Source organism: Balaenoptera ricei, chromosome 13 (genome assembly GCF_028023285.1).
Source record: "Balaenoptera ricei isolate mBalRic1 chromosome 13, mBalRic1.hap2, whole genome shotgun sequence".
In the NCBI taxonomy this organism is placed as follows: Eukaryota; Metazoa; Chordata; class Mammalia; order Artiodactyla; family Balaenopteridae; genus Balaenoptera; species Balaenoptera ricei.
The window spans coordinates 10589213-10610087 of NC_082651.1; the positions used below are offsets into that span (position 1 = coordinate 10589213).

At 54.4% G+C, this 20875-nt stretch overlaps 1 protein-coding gene across 4 annotated transcripts in view; it reads left to right on the forward strand.

Moving 5' to 3' along the window:
* Nucleotides 1–20875, forward strand: part of NEURL3 (neuralized E3 ubiquitin protein ligase 3) — a 44611-nt gene that overhangs the window by 3863 nt on the left and 19873 nt on the right. For 2 of the 4 annotated variants that reach the window (XM_059942461.1, XM_059942460.1), the window contains exons 3-5: nucleotides 15974–16107; nucleotides 18785–19270; nucleotides 20249–20320. In XM_059942461.1, the coding sequence (XP_059798444.1) occupies nucleotides 15993–16107; nucleotides 18785–19270; nucleotides 20249–20320 (673 nt within the window). In that variant the 5' untranslated portion in view covers nucleotides 15974–15992. The remainder of the gene's footprint in view (nucleotides 1–15973; nucleotides 16108–18784; nucleotides 19271–20248; nucleotides 20321–20875) is intronic. The other 2 variants (XM_059942458.1, XM_059942459.1) reach the window with 1 other exon arrangement.

The following is a 20875-nucleotide window of genomic DNA, read 5'->3' on the forward strand; positions in this document are numbered from 1 at the left end:
CCTGTGAGATTTTGCTCTGTTGCAACTGCCTTCTCTCCCTGCCTTGGCCTCAGCAGGCTCTACCAGGCCACATTTGAAGGGAGAGGGCTGCATGTAGGTGGTTTCCCTGGGCGTCGACCTGGGGTAAGGACAGCTCCTGGGCATGGTGGTAGCTTGGCGTCCACCCCTCCCTGCCAAATCTGACAATACGGTCACACTGGGAGGACTGTCCTCCCCGTGTCCCAAGCTCTGTTCCCGACACCAAGTGTTTGCACGCGCTGTTCCCTCTGCCCAAGTGCCCTTCGTTGGCTTGGGAGTTCCCACCTTATCCACCTAGAGAACGAACCTCTGCTCATCCTTCAAGGCTCCCTCCAAAGCACGCATCCACACCAGCTCTGTGTCCCAGCGCTCCCAGCATACACCTCTGCTTGACATTTGCCACAGTGAGGCTCCTGTGGTCAGTCCCATGCCATTATGTGACTGGCCAGCATCTAGTGAGCGCCTATCCCCAGTGAGGATTGGTCCTTCCTATCAGCCAGCACCATGCTGTTGGCAGGCCACAGCCCCAGGCCTCTGCTCTTCCAGAGAGGAGACCCATGTTCGGAGATGGAAGGGACTTGTCTGAGCTCCCGCAGTAGGTTCAGGAGATCCTAAAGCCGGTGAATAAAGGAATTGGGAAGGAAGAGGAGGAAGTGAGAGGCCACAGAGGGCAGGCACAAAGTAGGTGCTCAGTGGAGGTCCACAGAAGGGGGATGAAGGACACGCAGGAGAAGAAGGGAAGAGGAAGGGGCAGGATATCTATTCCCACCTCCTCGCACTGCCTTCCTCACATCACCATGTACCCATCCAGCCCTTCCCCAGGGCAGCACTTCCTAATTCTCAAGGGCAGGATAGTCTGTGATATTTTGGCCTTGAGGTAACACATGTTCCCGTCTTTCTGGAGCCCCCGGGCCGGGTAGCTCTACAGGTCTGGTGGTCATGCCATCCCTCTGGCCCCAGGCTGGCAGCTGGGATCAGAGCCCCTACACTGGGTATCCCTGCTGCTGCTGGACCCTCAGTGGAGCCGCGAGTAGGATCTGGGGCCTTGAACTCCACTCTGGGCAGCTCCTGCTCAATCCTCTAGGGGACTCAGAGTCTCCCAGACCCTGACCCACAGAACTCTGCAAGAGGGAGTTTCCAGACACCCCCTAGCCTCACTCTGGTGAGTGAGGCCTCCTTGTGGCTGAGAGGGATCTGACTCCTCCGCGGAGTGGGGAAAGTGATGGGCATTCTCCATACGAAGACTGAGTGCCCAAAATCAGTTAAGTTCTTCATGCTCAGTTTTCTCATCTATAAAGTGGGCATGGCATAATAAAAGCCCGCACACCTGCTAGTGCAGTCGCACACCTGCTAGTGCAGTTATGTACACTGGATGAGTTATTTCTTATAAAGAGCTTAGAACTGTGCCTGGTGGGAGGAAGATCTCCATAAATGTTAGCTCTTATCCACAGCCTGGGACAAAGCAGAAGGCATGGGGGGAGCCAGGGCTGGGGGAGGGGCACAGGAAACCTGGGATTCAGGTCCTGCTCCAAGGTAGCAGACAGGGTGTTCCTTCTCTACCTACCCCAGCTTCCCTCCTTATGTTTCTATGTGTCAATGTGTCATATTTTGTTGGCTTTGGGGCTTTTTTTTTTGTTTTTAAATAAACAAGGGCTGCCTGAAACCCCTAATATTCTGGTTAAGTTTTGAAACAGCTCAGAAATCCCCTCCTCCCCTTGTGAGTCAGAGGCAGGAGCATTAAGCAGAACTCCTAGTGGCCTGCTGTGCTAGAAACTGCAAAATAACAGCTGGGCAGCCCTGTGACCCCAGCATCTGAAATGGGGGCTCGAAAATATTAGGGTACGCTGGTGAGGCACGGAGGCCTGAGGGCTAAACCCTAAAAGGATCACGATGCCCACCCGCTCGCGGAATTTGAAATAAAAACAACTCTGAACGGTTCGGTTAGTGTAAGGAAGTCCCACAAGACTGGTTTTTCCCGGAACGGTGATTTCGATGCTTGCTTGGAAATAACGAATTCTTTCCAAGCATTTTTCTTTTTCTATTTTGGTGCCGTAAGCACGTGCTTTGGGGAAGTGATGGGCAGCTTTCTCTTTCCAACCAGGCCCGCGCGCGGGTCCTCACCGACGCGGGACAGCTGCCTCGTCTGCTCCGGGAAGCGAGCGCCCCCGCCGCGCCCGCCCTCGGCGCCGCTCCACCCGGGCGCGGGGACTGCGGGGTCCGCGGGGGGCGCCGCCCCGGGGAGCCGAGCCGGGGTTCCGGGGCGGGGAGCGCTGCCCGAGCGGACCCGCGGCGCGGCGCGGCCCGGCCACCCTCCCCCCGGGCGCATTGAGCCAGGGGAGACCGGCGGGGGTTTCGGAAAGCGCTTTCCTTGCTCAGCGGATCTGAGTCAAAAGGGGGAGCTGGTTCAAACCGAAAGAATAATTCGGCTAGCCAAGGCCGCCAATATTTCTCTGGGGTCCAAATTTTTGCCAGACAGGGAGCTGCAGAGCCGGAGCATCGCTGGCCCCTCGGGCTTCGCTGAAAGCCCCGGGCCCCCAAGTAGTTCCTCTTTTCCCCAGAAAAGGGACCAGGGGGGCTAAAGGCAGAAAGGGCGGACTGAGGGGAGGGTGCTTCCTCCAGCCCCACAGGCTCTGCCGGGTCCCCAGGACCCTCCCCGACCCTCCTTGAGGCCCAGATGATTGGGGCTCTCTGTCAGAGGTGAGTGAGGCCTCCCTCTCCTGCCCCAGTAGGCCCTTCTCAGGTCGTTCAAGAAGTCCCTCATGCCTCTGTGCATTTCCACCCTCTGTTCCTTCTACTTTTCCTTCTCCACCAGCTTGCAAATCCTTGCACACCCTCCTGGGGGTAGAGATGTGAAGCTTTTCAGAAAAAATTCTGGGAGTCTCATATTGACTCTCTGGGACCTCTATCTCCTCTTAGAACACGCCTGGCTTCCTATTCTAGAGACCTGCTTGAAACCAACTTGAATAGAACCCCTCAAGTAGGTTCAAAATCCCCGACACTGGCCCCCTCCCCTCGATTTCACTGCCAGGCCCCTTGGCTCAGCAGGGCTTGCCCTCTGACCAGCATCCTAGTGGACACAGTGAGGCCCAAATTAACAAGGTTTTTTGAACTGACATTAACAGGGAGAGAAACGTTGCTCTATAGTAGTAGCTAATCATTGTTTTTTCAGGCTGGACTCCCAGCAGGGAGTGGGTTGGGGGGCCCACTGGATTCTGACCCTTCCAACTCAGCTTCCTCAGCCTTTGCAGTCACAGAAACTCTCTGGCTCAGGGATCCTGTTGGACCCAAGTTCGTTCTGACCTCAGGACAGGTGTGGCAAGGAGATGCTGATCGTTCATCTTCCTGGGCCACCCAGAACACCTGGCCTGGCCTCTGCTGCACTGCTGCCGCAGCCCAGCTCGCCGACTCAGCACAAAATTCGCCCTGTAAGCAGGACCGCCGTGAGCTCCCAGGCAGGGCCAGCTGGCCTTCTGAGGAAGAGCCCTGTAGACAGCAAGATGACTGTGGCATAGAGGGCCTGGCTGGTGCACACAGCACACAAGGACAAGCACAGAACATGTCCAAGGTCAGGGTCATGCAGGGTCAGCTGAGCGTGTGAGGAGGACACAGATTCCCGCCCCCCCCCGCCCCCACCCAACACACACAGGCTCATGGGCAGCGCTGGCAGGGTGGGGTCAGCATGGCCACTGACCCATCAGAACACCTGGCATTAACCTGGCATTACCTCCCTGTGGTTGCTGTGTTGTGGGAAAGTCTGGGGTTCCTGCAGCTCCCCTTTAGAACATCGTGCTCTGGCCAGCGGTGGAGACATACACATGCACACATCTGCACGTCCAACATGCTCCCGCATCAACTGTCGGGCCCACCTCCATGACCGGGAGCATCTTTCCTCTGTGTTTAGCGGTCACTGTTTCAGATTAACTCTAACCCCGTGAAAGGGAAGTGGAGATCAGGGGTGACCGAGAATACCAGGCTGTCTGCCAGCTGCAGGGCCGGGGCTGCCCCCAGTCCAGGAAGCCTTGTGGAGGGAGGAGAGAAGAGACCTCAGGGATCACTTCCTGTGAATGCTCCCACTTCCAAGAGCCCTCTGGACAGGGGAGTCTCCCAAAGGACAGGGTTCTGGGGTCATCATATAACTCCCTGAGGTTTCTCTTTTGTTTGGGGAGGGGCTGGCTGATTAGGTGCACATGGAAGACTCAGGCAAATAAGGCCCAGAGAAGTTTTATCTCAAGACTCCCAACAGTTTTTTTGTTTTGTTTTTGATCTAATTGTCAACATAAAAAAACAAAAACAAAACGGGGGCGCAGGGGGGAAGTACCGTATAAAATTCTAGATCTTGGACTTCTCTTAAAATCAGATCTGCTTCACCAGCCACAGTGCCCTGATGGGGCCTGAGTAGCAGCTGCCCCTCCACCGTCGGGTGGACGGTCTGTGGTTCCCTCAGCCCCTGGATGGCCTCCCCACTCTGAGGCCATTTGTCACTGGGCTTTGTCAGTTTTGTTATCCCCCAGAGGGATTTGAGTGTGGCCAACCCCTGGACGAAGCCTCCGTTTTACAGAAGACTTGGCTGGTTTTTGTTTTTAATCAGTGCTTTAGAGCAGGGGAATAACTGTTAATCCAGAGGGGCGAAGAGAGACCTGGCTGCCAAGAAAAAGCTGGGAGCATCTCCATTTTAAGGGGCCGAGTGAGAACTTGGAGTTACGATGGCGGGGAGCAGAGGTGGTTCTGCCTTCTTCTGGTACATTCTGGGAAGCCTCTCTGGCCTGGTTCCATTTTTATAGGGTTTTATATTTTTAAGGGGTTGTACAAAAACAAAAAACAAACAAAAATGAAGAATATGTGACTGAGATCTAAAGCCCCGAATATTCACTATCTGGCCCTTTTCATAAAAAGTTTGCTGACTGATGATTTTACACATGGGAAAACTAAGCTCCAGAAAAGCCACACAGCAGATTGACGGCTGAGCTCTGCCTGTATCCACCAGTCTCCTGCTTTTCCTTCAGCCTTACAGTGAGCACAGGTAGGTGGCCCATCGCCCCCGGGTCAGCCACCTGTGAGAGCAAGGGGTTGGAGGGGGGACCCAAATGAATGCTTGTGCCCCTGATGGTGGCCCATGCTTCCTATCCTTTCCCTGACATTTGCTTTGAATGAGGTATGTTTTGTTACCTTTTACCTGGGGATCTCCAAGCACACGACTGAATTCAGAGAATATAGTTGCTGGTTTCTGTACATTTTCCCCACTGCGGTCTGGCCTGTTCATCAAGAACTCTATGAATCAGACAATTCAAGTGCGTGCAGACACACACAGGCGTGTGTGTGTAGGGGAAATGACTTTTCTGGGTAACTGAGGGTTAACTGGAAACCTGTGTTCTTAGGCCTTGTTGAAATTTTTTCTACAAATGATGAGCATTTCCCCAACTGAGTATTTTGAAAAGTTCCACCACTTTCTAAATATGTGACCTTGGTCAAGTTACCTAACCTCAGTAACCTCAGTTTCCTTATCTGTAAAATGCACCCAGTGCTGCCTCTCTAGGCTGTGAAAGGCACTAGAAAGACAAGTACGTGCTCGAGCGATGGAGCCGCCCTCACTGTTGTTATTGTTCTTAGTGAGTCAAAGGAGCGGCTGGTCGGCTGAGGCTCTTTGCAGGTATTTAGGATTATGGTTTGGAATCCATTGCGCATTCTGTACAAGTTGATGTGGCGATTGGCCAGAACTGGCATCAATCTGCCATTTCTGTCCCAACTAAGTCCTCCCAAGGAGATGGTTTTCTTATGATTTGCCGCTTTTTCATAAAAGCCAGTGCAGTCAGGGCTGCCTGCAACGAACCAAGGACTCTCAGTCTGTTGGGAGCCTGAATGCTGTCTTTATCTGAAAAAGGGTCCACAGATAGAGTGCAGGGCTGGGGCTCAGCGTTCCCATCATGCCATCGCACCCCCATCCTTTCCCATCCTCCCTGCACACGACCCAGGACCCACCCCCTTGCTGAGGGCCAGCTGGGAAAGAGACAGGGAATGGGGGGCCTTGGCTGACCACTGAGAAGGAAAGAAGCTCTGGGGTGAAGGCCCCGGGAGGGCTGTGGGTTCCCAGCAAGTTTAGGGGGTGCTGGGGGTGTTTGGGGAGGTCCAGGTCTCCGTCTTGGCCGGGTGCCTTCTGGGAAGCTTTTTGCGACTGGCCGTCAGATTGAGAAGTTGAGGGGGCTTCCCTGAAGTGGGGAGCCTACAGGAGCCCGAGCTCTTGCCATCTGTGGAGGGGAAGGAGGCAGCCATAGACAGGGAGGGTGGCCACCAGGCACCCCACCCTGCCGGGCCCTCTGCTCTCCGGTCTGACCCCTGCTGCTCCAGCCACTTGCCCCCCTCGGGATGAGGCCGAGGAGGCTGCTGGTGCCATGAGTAGGAGGCACAGCGCCCACCTTTGATGAAAAGAATGAGCTCAGAGTCAGATCAGCTGCCAGCCCCGCCCCTTACCGTGTGGCCTTGGGCGTGCCACTCTGCCTCTGGGACTCACTCTCCTCACCTGTAAAATAGGAGCACTTACTTCTTGGTGTTGATGTGAAGACAGTGAGATTCATGTGTGAGAAGTCAGCCCCATGGGGTCTCTAGGCTGACAGCCTGCCCTCTTCTCAGGGCCGGGCAGAGCTGCATCCGGCCCTGGGGCGGGCAGGGTCTTCCAGACCCAGGGCGGAACACCGTAGGCTTTGGTTTCTGGGCTGGGGACAAAGGCTTTCTCTAATCCTCATCTGTGTTCAGTCCCTCCAGGGTCCCCCTCCAGCTCAGTCTGTCCCGGTCTCTCCACTTCTCGCTCCACAAAGCCCACCCGATGGCAATGTAGATTTCAGCTTCTGTTTACCCTACAGCATGCTCACCAGCAAAAGTTTAGTTTCCACCTGTCACCATACAGTTGACCCCTTTACTCACTTCACCTGCCCCTGGCTTCCCCCGCTCCACTTCCCCTCTGGTAAACACTACTCTGTTCTATGTATCTACATGTTTGTTTTTGTTTGGTTTGGTTTATTCATTTAATTTGTTTTTGTTTGTTTGTTTTTAGATTCCACATAGGATTGAAATCATACAGTATTTGTCTTTCTCTATCTGACTTATTTCACTTAGCATAAGATCCTCAAGGTCATCCGTGTGTCGCAAATGGCAAGATTTCATGTTTTTTATGGCTGAGTACTATTCCATTGTACACATAAACCACATCTTTATTCATCCATTGATGGGCACTTGGGTTGTTTCCAAATCTTGGCTATTGTAATTAATGCTGCAGTGAGCATGGGGGTCATATGTCTTTTGGAATTAGTGTTTTCGTTTTCTCTGGATAAAAACCCAGAAGAGGAATAGCTGGATCGTATGGTAGCCCTATTCTTAATTTTTTGAGGAACCTCCATATTGTTTTCTAGAGTGGCTGCACCAATTTACATTCCCACCAACAGTGCAAGAGGGTTCCCTTTTCTCCTATGTGGATTGACTTTTATTTCTCCTGCCTAGGACTCAGTGTGCCTCTTCAATCTGAAGATTCATGCCTTTTTTTCCATTCTAGAAATTTTTCATCCATTTTTGCTTTGAATATTGCAAATATTATTCCTGACCCATTCATTCTGATTTTTTCTTCTGCAACTTCTATTTGTTGTATATTGAACCATATCATTTTATCATCTGTGTCTCAACCTTTCTTTCAAATGTTCTAGTCCTTTGCCAGAGTGTTGCATTCTGATTAATTTTCTCAGATTTGCCTTCCAGTCAATTCGACTATGTCTAATCTGCTGGCTTGCCTGTCCAATCTGTTTACAAATTCAACGTCTATGTCTTTCATTTCCTTGCTTCCTTTTCAAATCTGTTTCATCCTTTTCAAATCTTTTTCATAGTATCCTGCTCTTTCACTGTCATTTTTATTCCTCCCTTTACATTTTTAATTTTTAACATACCGATTTGATCTCTTTCAGCTTGTCCTGTTACCACAAGTTCTCAGAGATGATTTTCCTATTTGCTGTACTGCTGACTCTCTTTCATGGTAGATAGTTTCTTTGTGTAATTTAATTGGTGTTTGTGAGCTCGTCTTCAGTGAGATTGTTTTGCTCTGTGGGAGTCCTATGTGTCCTGGGCTGTGACAATGGCCTCAGAGGTCTGTTTTGTATTTTTTCATGCCAACTGCTCCAAGGGCTCATCAGGGGAGCATTTTTGTGTAAATTTTTCAGCTTGGGAATTCTTCGCCCCATGGAGAGTGTAAGTTTGGATGCCACCTCCATGGACAGTTTGGGTTTTCAGCTCTGATCTTTCCCAGGAATCTTTTCTCCCACCCAGAGCCATAAGGTAAAACCAGATTCACTGTCCATTGCCTAGGTTGTTGAGTAGATTCTTTCCTGATAGGCAGCCTTTCCAGGGTTCTAGCTTATATAGCGGTCTCAGTTCCTTTTCTTCTTCTTTTTCTTTTAAAAATTTATTTATTTATTTTTGGCTGCGTTGGGTCTATGTTGCTGGGCACGGGCTTTCTCTAGTTGCGGCGAGCGGGGGCTACTCTTCATTGCCGTGCGCAGGCTTCTCATTGCGGTGGCCTCTCTTGTTGCAGAGCATGGGCTCTAGGCACACGGGCTTCAGTAGTTGTGGCATGCAGGCTCCGTAGTTGTGGTGCACAGGCTTTGTTGCTCCACGGCATGTGGGATCTTCCCAGACCAGGGCTCGAACCCGTGTCCCCTGCATTGGCAGGCAGATTCTTAACCACTGAGCCACCAGGGAAGTCCCACAGTTCCTTTTCTTCTTAAGGCCATACCTCTTGACCCTGTGTGGCCAGGGTCAAAGCTCAATTCTGACACCCAGTCCTCTCTGTACACTCAATACCGGGGTGTCTCCCCACACTTTTTTCAAATTCTCCTGTGGTTCGAACGTCTATTCTGAATTTCTCAGTGTTTTCTCAGTGTTATTTCCGTCCGTGGTGTTGCCAAAACCTGAAAGCAGTGGTCTTGGTGTTTGGCGGAGTACCTGGTGGGGGGGTTTGGGGGCCTGAAAAACTGGTCCTGGGGAGAGTATCGGTTCAGAGGGAGAGCTGAACATCTCTGCGTGAGAAATAAACAGAGACGGCAGGGTGAGGAGAGGGGAAGAATAAAGGGCCTGGGGGTAGGGACGTCCCTGGAGGTCCAGTGGTTAGGGCTCCGCACTTCCACTGCAGGGGGCATGGGTTCGATCCCTAGTTGGGGAGCTAAGATCCTGCAGGCCGCCAGGTGTGGGAGTGGGCGGAAAGGCCTGGTGTATGAAGGGAGGTCGCGGCTTGTAAAGTAAGAACGGTGAGACACCCCAGGGGCAGAAACAGGACCGTGAAAATACTGTTTGATTGGGCTTTGATTTAACTTTGTTCTTTGTGCCGAGCAGCGCTGTAAATCCCTGCTCTCCCATCACGCACCCGGTGACCGCCACCTTCAAGTCGCTCACAAATGCCTGGGTCAGTGGTACCCGAGTAAAATCAAAGAAAAAGAGCCTATCTGGGGTGTGCTGGGCTACAGGGAAGAAAACCTCCACAGGAAAGGAGACAGGGGAGGAGGATTCGGCAGAAGGAGGCAATGGGCAAGAACTGGGGGGAGGGGGAGGGTGCTTTGTTAACCTCTCCCTGGGGTCCCTGGAGCCTTTGAGGGGAGGCACTGGGTTCCTCTCTGGACCTAAAGAGAGGGGTCAGGAGTTTTACCTCAGCTCTGAGTAGCGCAGCGCACTGGGTGAGGCCTGGGGGAGCTCACAGATGGGCCCCACAAACACAGGCTCCATCCAAAGAGGCAACACCTTGCTTATCCAGAAGCCTAAGGTTTAGCCATCTCATCTATCCGGAACAGACCTGAGAACAAGGAAATGTGGTTACAAAAATACCTGGTGCCAAGAACATGTACTGAGCTTTTTTTTTTTTTTTTTTTTAAATTTCACTTGATAGTAGAATTTATTGTACACATTTCTACTTTTGAAAGCGTCATTCTTTTGGTTTTTATTTTTTTATTTTTTGGCCGTGCCATGCAGCATGCAGGATCTTAGTTCCCTGACCAGGGATGGAACCCGGGCCCCCTGCAGTGGAAGTGTGGAGTCCTAACCACTGGACCACCAGGGAAGTCCCTCCATGTACTGAACTTTTGCACATGTTTCAAATGCCTGTGGGACATTTACTCAGGTGACTAGTTATCTTTATTTTAGAATTATTAAAAGGGTGGAGAACTTTGGTATCAGTTCCGGTGTAACCTCTACTAGCTACTCAAGCTTGAGCCTCAGTTTCCCCGTCTGAAACGCACCCAGGTCACACGGCCAGTGGTGGCAGAGACCCAACCCTGTGATGGCACAAAGCTATCCTGTGTACTTAGCACAGGACCCTGGGAAGGTCTGCTGACTGTCCCACTGAAGGACTCAATGAGTTAACGAAGTTCCTGGTAAGGCCACACACGAGGGACGCATGTCCTCTCACAGATGGAGAGAATGAAGTGCAGGGTGATGCCTGGAGCACTTGTCTGCAGTCGTTACCAAAAAGCCCCCCACCCCGCCCTCAAAATCAACCCTCAGGACGAGCTAGACCCACAAGACAGAATTCGAGGACCTGTCTTCCTTCCCTCGATCACGTTTTCACACATAATCGGAAGCTGAGAGAGGCAGCAGAAGTCAATGGGTGCACAGCCCAGCGAGGGCAGAGACACCCTGCTGTTAACCCCTTCATCCCTGGGGGATGGGTCAGTTCTTATCCTGCGTCTGAAAGCTCAAGGGGTGGGTGGAGAGGCCCCTAGGGAGACAGAATAGGCCGGAGACCACTCTGGTGCTGGACATCTGGGGTCCCATCTCTGCACCCGTGCTCGCAGGTGTTCCATGCTCAAAGCTCTCTCTTCCCTTCACCGCTCCCCCTGGCTGCCACCCCCTTTTCCCTGCACCCTGTGATTGCTCCTCCCCCTCCAATATCCATTCTCTCCTTCTCTCCTAGGATAATGGCTGGCCCCCATTCCTAGATGGGCACAGAACTGTCCAGGATAAAGGCTATATTCCTAGTCCCTGTAGCTGGATGTGGCCAGTGGGAGGTGAGCTGAAGTAAGGGGTTGTGTGAACCTTCCTGGCTGTGCCCTAAAAGGGAAGGGGCAAGCTGTGCCCTGCCTGGGCCCCTTCCTCCTGCTGCTGGCCCATGGCTATGGGGCAAGCACTCTGGGCCACGTGGAGGGAGCAGGACCCCAGGGAGGATAAGCAAAAGTTGGAAGTGGCCTGGCCCATGATGGCTTCCTAGAGCAGAGTCCCCACCTCCAGACTTGGACTTGGAAGGAAATGAACCTCAGTCTTGAGCAATTTTGAGCCTCTGTCAAGGGCAGCTGCCATCACAGCCTATCAGATACAGGTACACATACGAATCCATGTCTCCAGCAGCTGCCCCTGGCTTCCGCCTGCACCCCTCCTCTCCAACCACTGACCTCCTTCCCGACAAACCCAATGGCCTCTTCCCAGCTGTGGTCCCGCCGGACCCCTGGGTTGAGCTTGGCAGCCTCCTGCTCCTCCCTCTCGGCCCATCCTTAGCTTCTGGATGTCACGCTCCTTGCACCTCCCATGTCTCTGACGTCCCTCTCCGTGTCCTTTGAGGGCCTTTATTCCTGTGCTTGTCCCTGACATGTTGGTTTCTCCAAAGTTCTGTCTAAGATCATTTTGGGGATAAGGGCTAGATTGGCCTTCTAAATGGAAGGGGGGATTTCTGGGCTGAGCGGTGGGGTACTGTCCACTCAGACTCCAAGCCGGGCCTTTTCTCCTGGGTGGACATTGCCCATGCTGTACGCTGGGCTCGTGCAAACGTACGTGGGCCACTGCTCTGCTCACGATGGCTGGCTGGACTTTCTCCCTCTGCGCCAGCAATTGTTATGTTTTTTTATTTTCCAGAATGGGGCTGGGTCTCCTTAGAATCATCTCTGTGGGGCCCACGGCTGGCCCTCACCCTCCTGCTCGGCTGTGTCCTGGCACGTATATAACTCCCTTCCCAATCCACCAGCTTGGGCTGCTGGTGCTCCTGCCTGGGAGATTTGGTCGAGCCAGGGGCTGCCCTGGCCCTGCTGGGTCAGAGGTCCTCAGGGCCCTGGAGATGCACAGTGCTGGTGACTCACTCCCCAGAGAGCTCACATGGGGCTCTGGGTACCCTGCCCCACAGCAGGAAGACCGTAGGGCACTCGCAAGGCCCCAGGAAAGGCACTGATGTCCCCTCCAGTAAGGGGAGGCCCTTACTGCCCCTTTAATGGTAAGAGCTGATATTTACTGACAGTTCCTTTGCCTGTGCTAAGCACTCACCCTTCAGTCCTCCTATCAGCCCCAAGGTAGGCACAGGGAGAAGGAAAACAGGAAACCAAAAGAGGAGAGGGTATGCCTCTCCCTTCCCGCTTTCCCTCACCTCTGGGCTGCCACACTGGCCTCACAGCGGTGCCTCCTCTCCCCCGTCCCCACCCCGGCTCCCCTCTCCGGCACGCATCACACTCACAGGATGGGGGGTGCTCTAGTGCTGGCACGGCAGGAGCCAGGGGGCCCAGGGCAGTGGAAGCTGTAGCAAAATCACGGCCCAGGAAGACCTGCACGGGACAGAAGTGTGTGGACGCAAGAGCACACACCTAACTTGGGGCTGGCTACTTTGCGGGCACACCCTAGCCTCCCTCTCTGACCTCTGGACCTCTGGGTCGGGTCCAGCTATTGACCAAGAGGATTTGGTTGACCCCCAGAAGTGCTGGGGGCTCACTGGCAGGAAGCGAGTGGGCAGAGAGAGCCACTGCCGAGGGACACAGGTGGGAGCCACTGCGGTCCCAACCATTTCCTTCCAGGGTATTAGATCCACGGTCAGTTCCATTTCTCTCCACCAGGTGGCAGTGCTAGCCAAGCCCTCTGGCTTCCAGGGCGGGGGTTTTTCCAAGGGAGTGTGGATGCACGACCATTCATCAGCTCACTCAAAATCAGAGTCAGGTATTCACCCAGGAGTGGAATCGCTGGGTTGTTAGGTAAGCTGATGGACAATTTTTAAAGAAACTGCGACACTGCACTGTTTCGCACTGACAAATCCTTGCTGACTGCCTCCTGTGCACACGGCCCTGATTGTTCTAGGGGCTGGTCCCCAGGCCTGGCAGCCCCCTGCCGTCCGAAATTTCGGCTTGACGGAGAACAGTTGAGCACAGGCAAGGGGCCTCAGGGCCCTGAAGGCAGGAGACACCAGGGGCTGGGCTGCCTGTCGGGGTCCCAGGTTGGTCTGGATTCCCACTGGCTTCCCACTTCTGCTTGACTGAAGGCTGGCGTGAACCCTGGGCAAGAGCTCAGCTTCCTCGGCTGTGTGGTGGAGGCTGAAGCAGCTGTCCAGAAGCTTCTCAGAGCACTTGAGGCATCTTAGGAGATGACCTGTAGGACAGCCCTTTGTAATGACGGGGGTCTGGGCAAACTGAGGGTTGACTGCTAGTGAGGGGACCCTGGGTGGGGAGGGAGGGACTGTGGGGACCTTCAAGGTGGGGGGAAGAGGGGCAGAGGTCTCAGAAGCCTCAGTCCCTCTGACCTCTGGTCCTGGGGGCGCCCATCCTGTTTTTGAGGGCTCACGTGCTCGCGCCTCCTGCCGTACCGGCTACAGCCAGCAGGGGGCGCCTCAGAGACTGCCCTTCTCTTGGAGGGCCAGTCATTGCCTTCCAGGAACAAACGTTTGCAGAGGCCTTGCGGCCAGGCGGGTGGCCTGGAAGGGAGAGTAGGGTGCAGTCTCCATCGTGGGATGGCCTCTGCCTCACACTCGGGCAACCAGTCAGCAACTATCCCTACTAGTGTCAGTTGAATGGGGAAGACGTTAAAATGCCCAGAGGAGCCGTGGCCTGAAAGAGGATGGTGCAGGCGGCACAGCATGGCGGGCAGGACACCCACTCTCCAGCCAAACAGCCTGGGCCACGCCCTGGTCTGTCACTTGTGTTTGTGAACAAGTTGCTTCACCTCTTTGTGCCTCAGTTTCCCCACTTATAAAATGAGAATGACTGCAATAAATAGAACCTTTTCAAGAACTTGCCATGAGGATTAGCAAGTTAATACAGCACTGGACTTAGAACAGTAGTGTTTGTTAAATAAATAAATGGCGGAGTGTGTGATGGGAGGGGCGGCCTGGGCATCCCCATCCCCTGGATTTCAGTTCTTAGAACGCCTGCCCAGCTGAGGTCCTGACCACCTCAGCCTGCTGGCACTGGGCAGCCTGACGTCTGCAGCTTGTCCAGTAATTTTCCTGATGGGCTGAAGCTCAAGGCCTGATTTCCCTGATAAGACTCCATAACTATCTCTTTGATGGGAATGTGGTTTATCAACAAGCTGCTCTTGACGCCAGCCCTACAGGCGGAGACCGGGTGAGGGAGGGGGACGGGGAAGAGGCAGGCTCTCTGGCTCCAGCACTGCCCAGAGACAAGGGGATGCCCTGAGCCCGGATCCCTCAGGCTGGGCCAACAGGACCATCAGCCGTGGACTCACTGTGATGGCTGTTGACTTCTCACCAGTTTGCCTTTGACCTTTGCAAGACAGTTTCTAGAGAGCCTGGCAGGGGGCTTGGTGTGGAAGAGAAGGTCCAGGGTCACAGCAACATCTTCTGAAGTCAACTGGGGCCAAGCAACGGTCACCAGGACCAAAGTCACGGCACATGGGGGCTGGAAGGGACCCACAGACCAGCTCATCTGGGCTTCCCATTTTACACACGGGGACACCAGGGCCCAGGGAGGGTAAGAGAGGGCAAACTGACACAGGGGACAGAATCCGGGTCTCCAAACACCCACCCTTCCCCACGCCCCCTAAACTCCCCGGCCCAGTCAACAGCACCACTGTCCCCACGTCCTTCTGGGACATGCATGGGGCATATCCACCCCTTCAGCCGAGTTCAGAGCAGTCACTGATCATGGCCTTGATCCAGGGTCTTGGGAGGGCCTTAGCCTGGAGGTCAAGGGCCAGGGTACCCGCCTGCCTCCAGACTAACCTAGGGCTTGTCACCTAAAGTGGGGTCTGCAGAACCACCTTGTTTGAAAAGCAGAATCCCACAGGTGCCCCAGAGCTTCTGAATCAATCTTCATCTGAATAAGATCCCCGCGCTAGGTTCATGTGCACATCGCAGTCTGAGAAGTGCTCTGTTAGAGCAAAAGCCACTTTCCCGCCACCAGCCTCAGTTTCTCTCACGGAAGGGGTAGAAAATCTCTGACCTCTTTTCCACCTCTACCACCCTGGAAGCAAGGCCTTGGGCGTGACCTCCTGCGGGACTCTCTGCGTTTCGTGGGGGATTCTGGGAAGTGGAATTCCAGCTCCAGCAAAGCTGAGGAGCAATCGACATCTCTCCCATTCCGTCTTGCTGGGCCCTCTCCTCTCTGCCGGAGACCCGGGCCTGGGGCAACTTCACAGGTCCTGGAATGCAGCTAATTCAATTCAGTCCACTTCACCAACACTGATTAAGCGCCTCCTGTATGCTGGGGTCAGTAGCAGTGAATCATTGCTACCCTGGCTGTACATTAGAATCATCCGTGGTGCTTTTATTTTTATTAGTTTGTTTTTTGTTTATTTTATTTTATTTTTTACTTTTTGGCCATGCTGCACGGCTTCTGGAATCTTAGTTCCCTGACCAGGGATCGAACCCGTATCTCCTGCAGTGGAAGCACGGAGTCTTAACCACTGGACCACCAGGGAAGTCCCTGGGGTGCTTTTTAGAAATGCCAGTGCTGGGCCCCACCCCAGGCCACTGGGATCGAGGTCTCTGGGGGCAGGTCTGGGGACAGGTACTCATTAACGTGACTCAGGCAATTATAATGCACAGCCGGGTTGAGAGCAACTGGCCAAAAGTAAGAGAGAAATCTATGCCAAATCCTACCCAGGCCATCTCCTCAGTCCCCGCTTCCTCCAGGCCAGCCAGCTGCAGCAGGCCTGTTGCAAGCCAGAGGAAGTCATCAGGAAATTCCCTGGATATGGTAACCTGTGACTGCAATCTCTAATTAATCATCAACAGTGTAATATGATCCTGGCGCATGACAAGGGGACCTGCTGAATCCTTTGAAAACCTGTCCACTGGCCTTCTTCAGACCCAGGGACCAGTGTCCGAGGACCCCAGGCTGATGGGGGCTCAGATCTGCTCCCAGGCTGGTAAGTGGGAGCCCCAAGCTTGGTCCCTGGACCAGGAGTGCAAGAAGCAGAGGGGGTGCTCTGTGTTATCGCTGGGGAAGAAGTCTCGGGAGGTAGAGGTATAGTCAGTGTAAATATCGCTCAGGAGGAGTTTCTGATGCAGGCTGGGCTGACCTAGGTAGTGAACTATTAGGAGGCAGTGAGGTAGCGAACTTCCTTTCCTTGCAAGAATCCAAGAGAGGCTGAGTGACTCGGGTCCAGAATCCCTGCAGTGATGCGACGACCCACATGACCCATTTGCCTTTGGATCCTGCTTTGCAGAGAGAAGAATGGCTGGGGTGGGAACAGGGTAGAGTGTAGGGGGCCTGGTGGAAGACTAGGGGTCCCAGCTCTGCCCCATGGAGCTGTGGGACCTTGGGTGAGTTCCATTTCTCCCTGGGACCTCAGTTTCCTCACCCGCAGGCTGGGGGCCAAGCAACACACCTTGCCGGTTACAGAGCTGCCAGAAGCACAAACCACAAGGTCACCAGGCACCATGGTTCTCTGCCAGCCTCACCTGAGGCCACAGCGTCCCCTTAGTGTGCGGGGCAGGAGATGGAGAACCGGGTCTTTTACCAACAGAGGTCAGGGATGGGCGGTGACCCAGCCAAGTGAGGGGGGTGGCCCCCACCCTCCAGGAGCCCCTACCCGCCCCCCGCTCCCAGCCCGATGCCTGTCCAGGTGGGCACTGAAGTCCTCACATTCAGGATCCCCAGACAAGTACCTGGAGACTCCAGGCCTGGGCTGTCAGGCATATCATTCCCACTGTGGATAAGGGACCAAACCCAGAGGGGCAGTGACCTGCCTAGGTCAGCAGCAGAGCCGTGGCTAGAATCCAGGTGCTGGTCCTCACTGCCCTCCACAGGGTCTCCTGGCTGCCCCAGCAACTTGAGTGGATGCAAGGACAGGTCCACCTGATGTCAGGACCCTCAATTCTGGCTCCTGGTCACCATCTGTGCCTTCTCTGGGCCTCCCTTGCTGGTGCACAGCCTGGAGGAGCAAGGGTTGGTGGGCCAACCCTTTGGGAAGGGAGGGAGAGACCAGGGCATTCCCGGAAGGGGTGGTGGCATGGGCAGGGGCGTGGGTGAGGGTGAGGTAGGGGTGAGCTTGGATAGCAGGGTGGGTTCAGAGGCCCCCCAAGCCAGGGTGAGCGCTTGTCCCTCACACCTTGGGTGAGGGAACCATGCCAGGCTTGTCTTTGGCCTTTGGAGGTCAGGGATGGATTCACTGTGACCTTAAGGGTGTCCCTTGTGCCTGACCAGAAGGAGCCTCCCCTCCTTGTGCTGGGCTGGAACCTTGCAGGCATGTGGGTGTCAGAGAGAAGGGCCAGGAGGGAGGGGCCTTGCTCCTTGGGGCTGGGGTCTGGCTCAAGTTTTTTTTTTTTTTTTTGGCTGCGCCGGGTCTTCGTTGCTGTGCGTGCGCTTTCTCTAGTTGCTGAGAGCGAGGGCTACTCTTTGTCGTGGTGCGCGGGCTTCTCGTTGTGGTGGCTTCTCTTGTTGCGGAGCACGAGCTCTAGGCGCGCAGGCTTCAGTAATTGTGGTATGTGGCCTCAGTAGTTGTGGCTTGCGGGCTCTAGAGCGCAGGCTCAGTAGTTGTGGCGCACGGGCTTAGTTGCTCCGCGGCATGTGGGATGTTCCCGGACCAGGGCTTGAACCCGTGTCCCCTGCATTGGCAGGCGGATTCTTAACCACTGCCTGGCTCAAGTTTTGACTGAATTCACCTCTTTTAATTTTTTATTTCCCTCTTCCAACCCAGAAAGAGCAGGGCCAGGAGGGGAGGAGGAGGGTATGGGGAGAGAGAGAAGGCCTATGGAGCTAAGAGCCGTTCTGGGGGCAGGAAGCTCCGCCAGCTTCCTCCAGGCCTCTGGGGATGAGAGAAAGGGTTGCCCAGCAAGGAACTTACCCTTCCTGGCTGCCAAGTGGAGTCAGGTCAGGAAGTCCCCTGATTTCAAAGCCTACCCAGGCCTTGGCTGGGCCCAGCCCACGATTCTGAAGGGCTGACCTGGGACTCCCCGTCAACAGGCTTTGCCCCCTCACCGGATTGCGAGTTGCCAGGCACCTTCTTTCCCAGGACAAGAAAGTCACCCTGTTTGGGGGCCATGGGCTTCACAAGTCACGCGGGTTCTCTGTGGGAAAATCAGAAAGTCACACAGGCAGAGAGGAAAACACAGCACCAGAGACGACCACAAAAAGCATGTCAGCCCATTTCCTTTCAGGCTGTTTCTAGAAACAGATGAGATATACATGTATATAGTAAACGTATAAGTGTATGTGTCAAAACCAGGGTCATATTCTGTCTACCGTTCTAAAACCTGCTCTTCCTAGTTAACGGCAATAATAGCCATTACCAGGTATCCAGAGCCGGTAAGGCCATTAAAGGAACTGCGGTTCCTTTAATTTTTACAACATCCCAACGGGAGGGGAACTGAGGCTTGGGGAGATTTACGAGGGAACTAAGATCCCTGACAGGCAAAGCGGGCTCCTCACTGGTTCTAATGTTGGGGGGAGGTGGGGGGGGTAAGAGCGGGGACAGTGGCACCGGGGAGCGAGGGTTGGTGGAAACGCCCTCTCCCCTGGGAGGGGGTGGGGTGCTGTGATGGCCTTTGCAGCCCGTGGGTCCGGCCCGCCCCGCCCCGCACTGACACCTCCCGCCCCCGCAGACGCCACGATGCCCCGAGAGGCGGTCCGTTTCCACGCCGAGGCCGTGGGCGCGCAGGTGCGTCTGGACGCGCAGCGGAGCACCGCGCGCAGGTGCGCCACGTTCCATGACGGCATCGTGTTCAGCCAGCGGCCGGTGAGGCCCAGAGAGCGCGTGGCGCTGCGCGTGCTGTTTCACGAGCGCGGCTGGGTTGGCGGCCTCCGCGTAGGCTTCACGCGCCTGGACCCCGAGCGGGTGACCGCGCCCAGCCTACCGCCCTTCGTGTGCCCGGACCTGGAGCAGCAGAGCCCGACGTGGGCGGCCATGCTGCCCGACGGCTGCGGGCTCACCGGGGACGTGGTGTGCTTCTGGGTGAACCGCCTGGGCCGGCTCTTCGCCCAGGTAAACGCGGGCCCCCGGCTCCTGCTGCGCAAGGGCGTGCTCATGGGCGCCCCGCTCTGGGCCGTGATGGACGTGTACGGGACCACCAAGGCCATCGAGCTGCTGGGTGAGGCCACGAGTGGGGACCCAGGCTCCTCCCCTGGGCGGGAGGTGGTGGAGGCTCGGGCGGTACTTCACCTGCATCCAGAGCCGCGGGGAGAACTGTTGTTTCATTCATATGCGGTCAGTTTTTCCATCAGCTCATGTCAGGGTATGAAGATGGCCGCTGGGGACCAGACCTAGTCATGGGGGGGGGGCAGCCTTATCTCTGAAGAATGAGAAGACGTGCTCCGCACCCCAAACATCTGTTAGAGGGCTGATCTCTTTCACAAAGGAAGAAATTTGGGGGCTAGGCTTGGCAGTCTAAGTAGGAGTTTGCTGAGACAAGGGTGGCAACATAAGGGAACGTAAGTGTGAGAGTTAGAGGTGAGTAAGAAGGCAGCCTGTGGGGCAAAGGTGAGATGTTCAGGCACTGGGTGGGGAAACAAGGACCACCTGAAAGGAGAGAGGATTTCAGGAGAGGGAGGAGTTACAGGAACACTCATAAAAAGAAATTTTGGCATTCTGGGCTGGTGTTCCATTGGCTTGCACAAGCATTCCAGACACCGCCGCGCGTTTGTTTTTCACACTGCTCGTCACAGCTGCTGGAGCCTCACCTCTGGAGCACCTGAATTGGCAGGTCTGGAGTAAAGCCCCAAGCACCTGTTTTCCCTCCTGGGGGATTTTGAAGCACATCTGGGTTGGGGACCGTGAATAATGCTGAAGGTCTCCACTCAAGCAGCGGAAGTAGGGCAAAGGGGAGCTGTCTAAAGGAAGGGTGGATTAGGAAGAGGAACCTGCAGTTCTACAGATTCTCTGCTGGGTTAAACTGGGAAAGGGGCGGCCAGGACAGGGCTGGGTGACCAGCTTGGAGCTCCAGCATTGCACCCCAGAAAAGAAAGGGGATGGACACTTTGCTTTAGGGGCAGGGACTGGGGAGGTGGGAGGGAACGAGGACACCCTGACTTTGCTTTCCCCAGGCCCTGACTTTCCCTTTCTGCCTTAGATCCTACAGTCAGCGCCTCCACCCCAACCATGCCATGGGTCCTCAGTGATGAGGCTCTGCCTGAGCCCAAAGGTGAGTGGCTTCCCCGAGCCCCAGGGACTCCCCAGGACTCCAGCACTAGGGGAGCTGGGGGAGGCCCCAGCCCTGGGAACTCAGTTAAGTCTTTCCAAGTCCTATCAAGTCTCCCACGGGCTTTAGGCCAAAAAGATTCGGCTCCGCCCCTGGAAACCTAAAAGCAATTTAACAGCTCTGCCTTCTGGGACATTGGCTAACTTCACAAGTTACTGGAGCACATTCATGAACAGATGTTATTTTGTCCGTCTGCTTTTAAAAAAGCAATCCACGTTCATAGTAAAAGCTTTGCCAAACAGAAATAAAATACATATTAAAGGATAAAAAAGGAAGTAAAACAAAAACAAAAAACACCTCTGAAACCTCGCATTACCTGTTAGGTGGATTTCCTCCCAGTATTTTGTGGACTTCTATATGGGGAGTTATTTGTGCTTTGTTTTCCTTTTTTCTAAATTGGAATCTTATGTAATGTTTGTACCTTACGGTTTTCGTCCCAACTTTTTTCACTTGATTACATTGTGAGCATTTTCTTACAAGGTAATATTCTTCAGAATC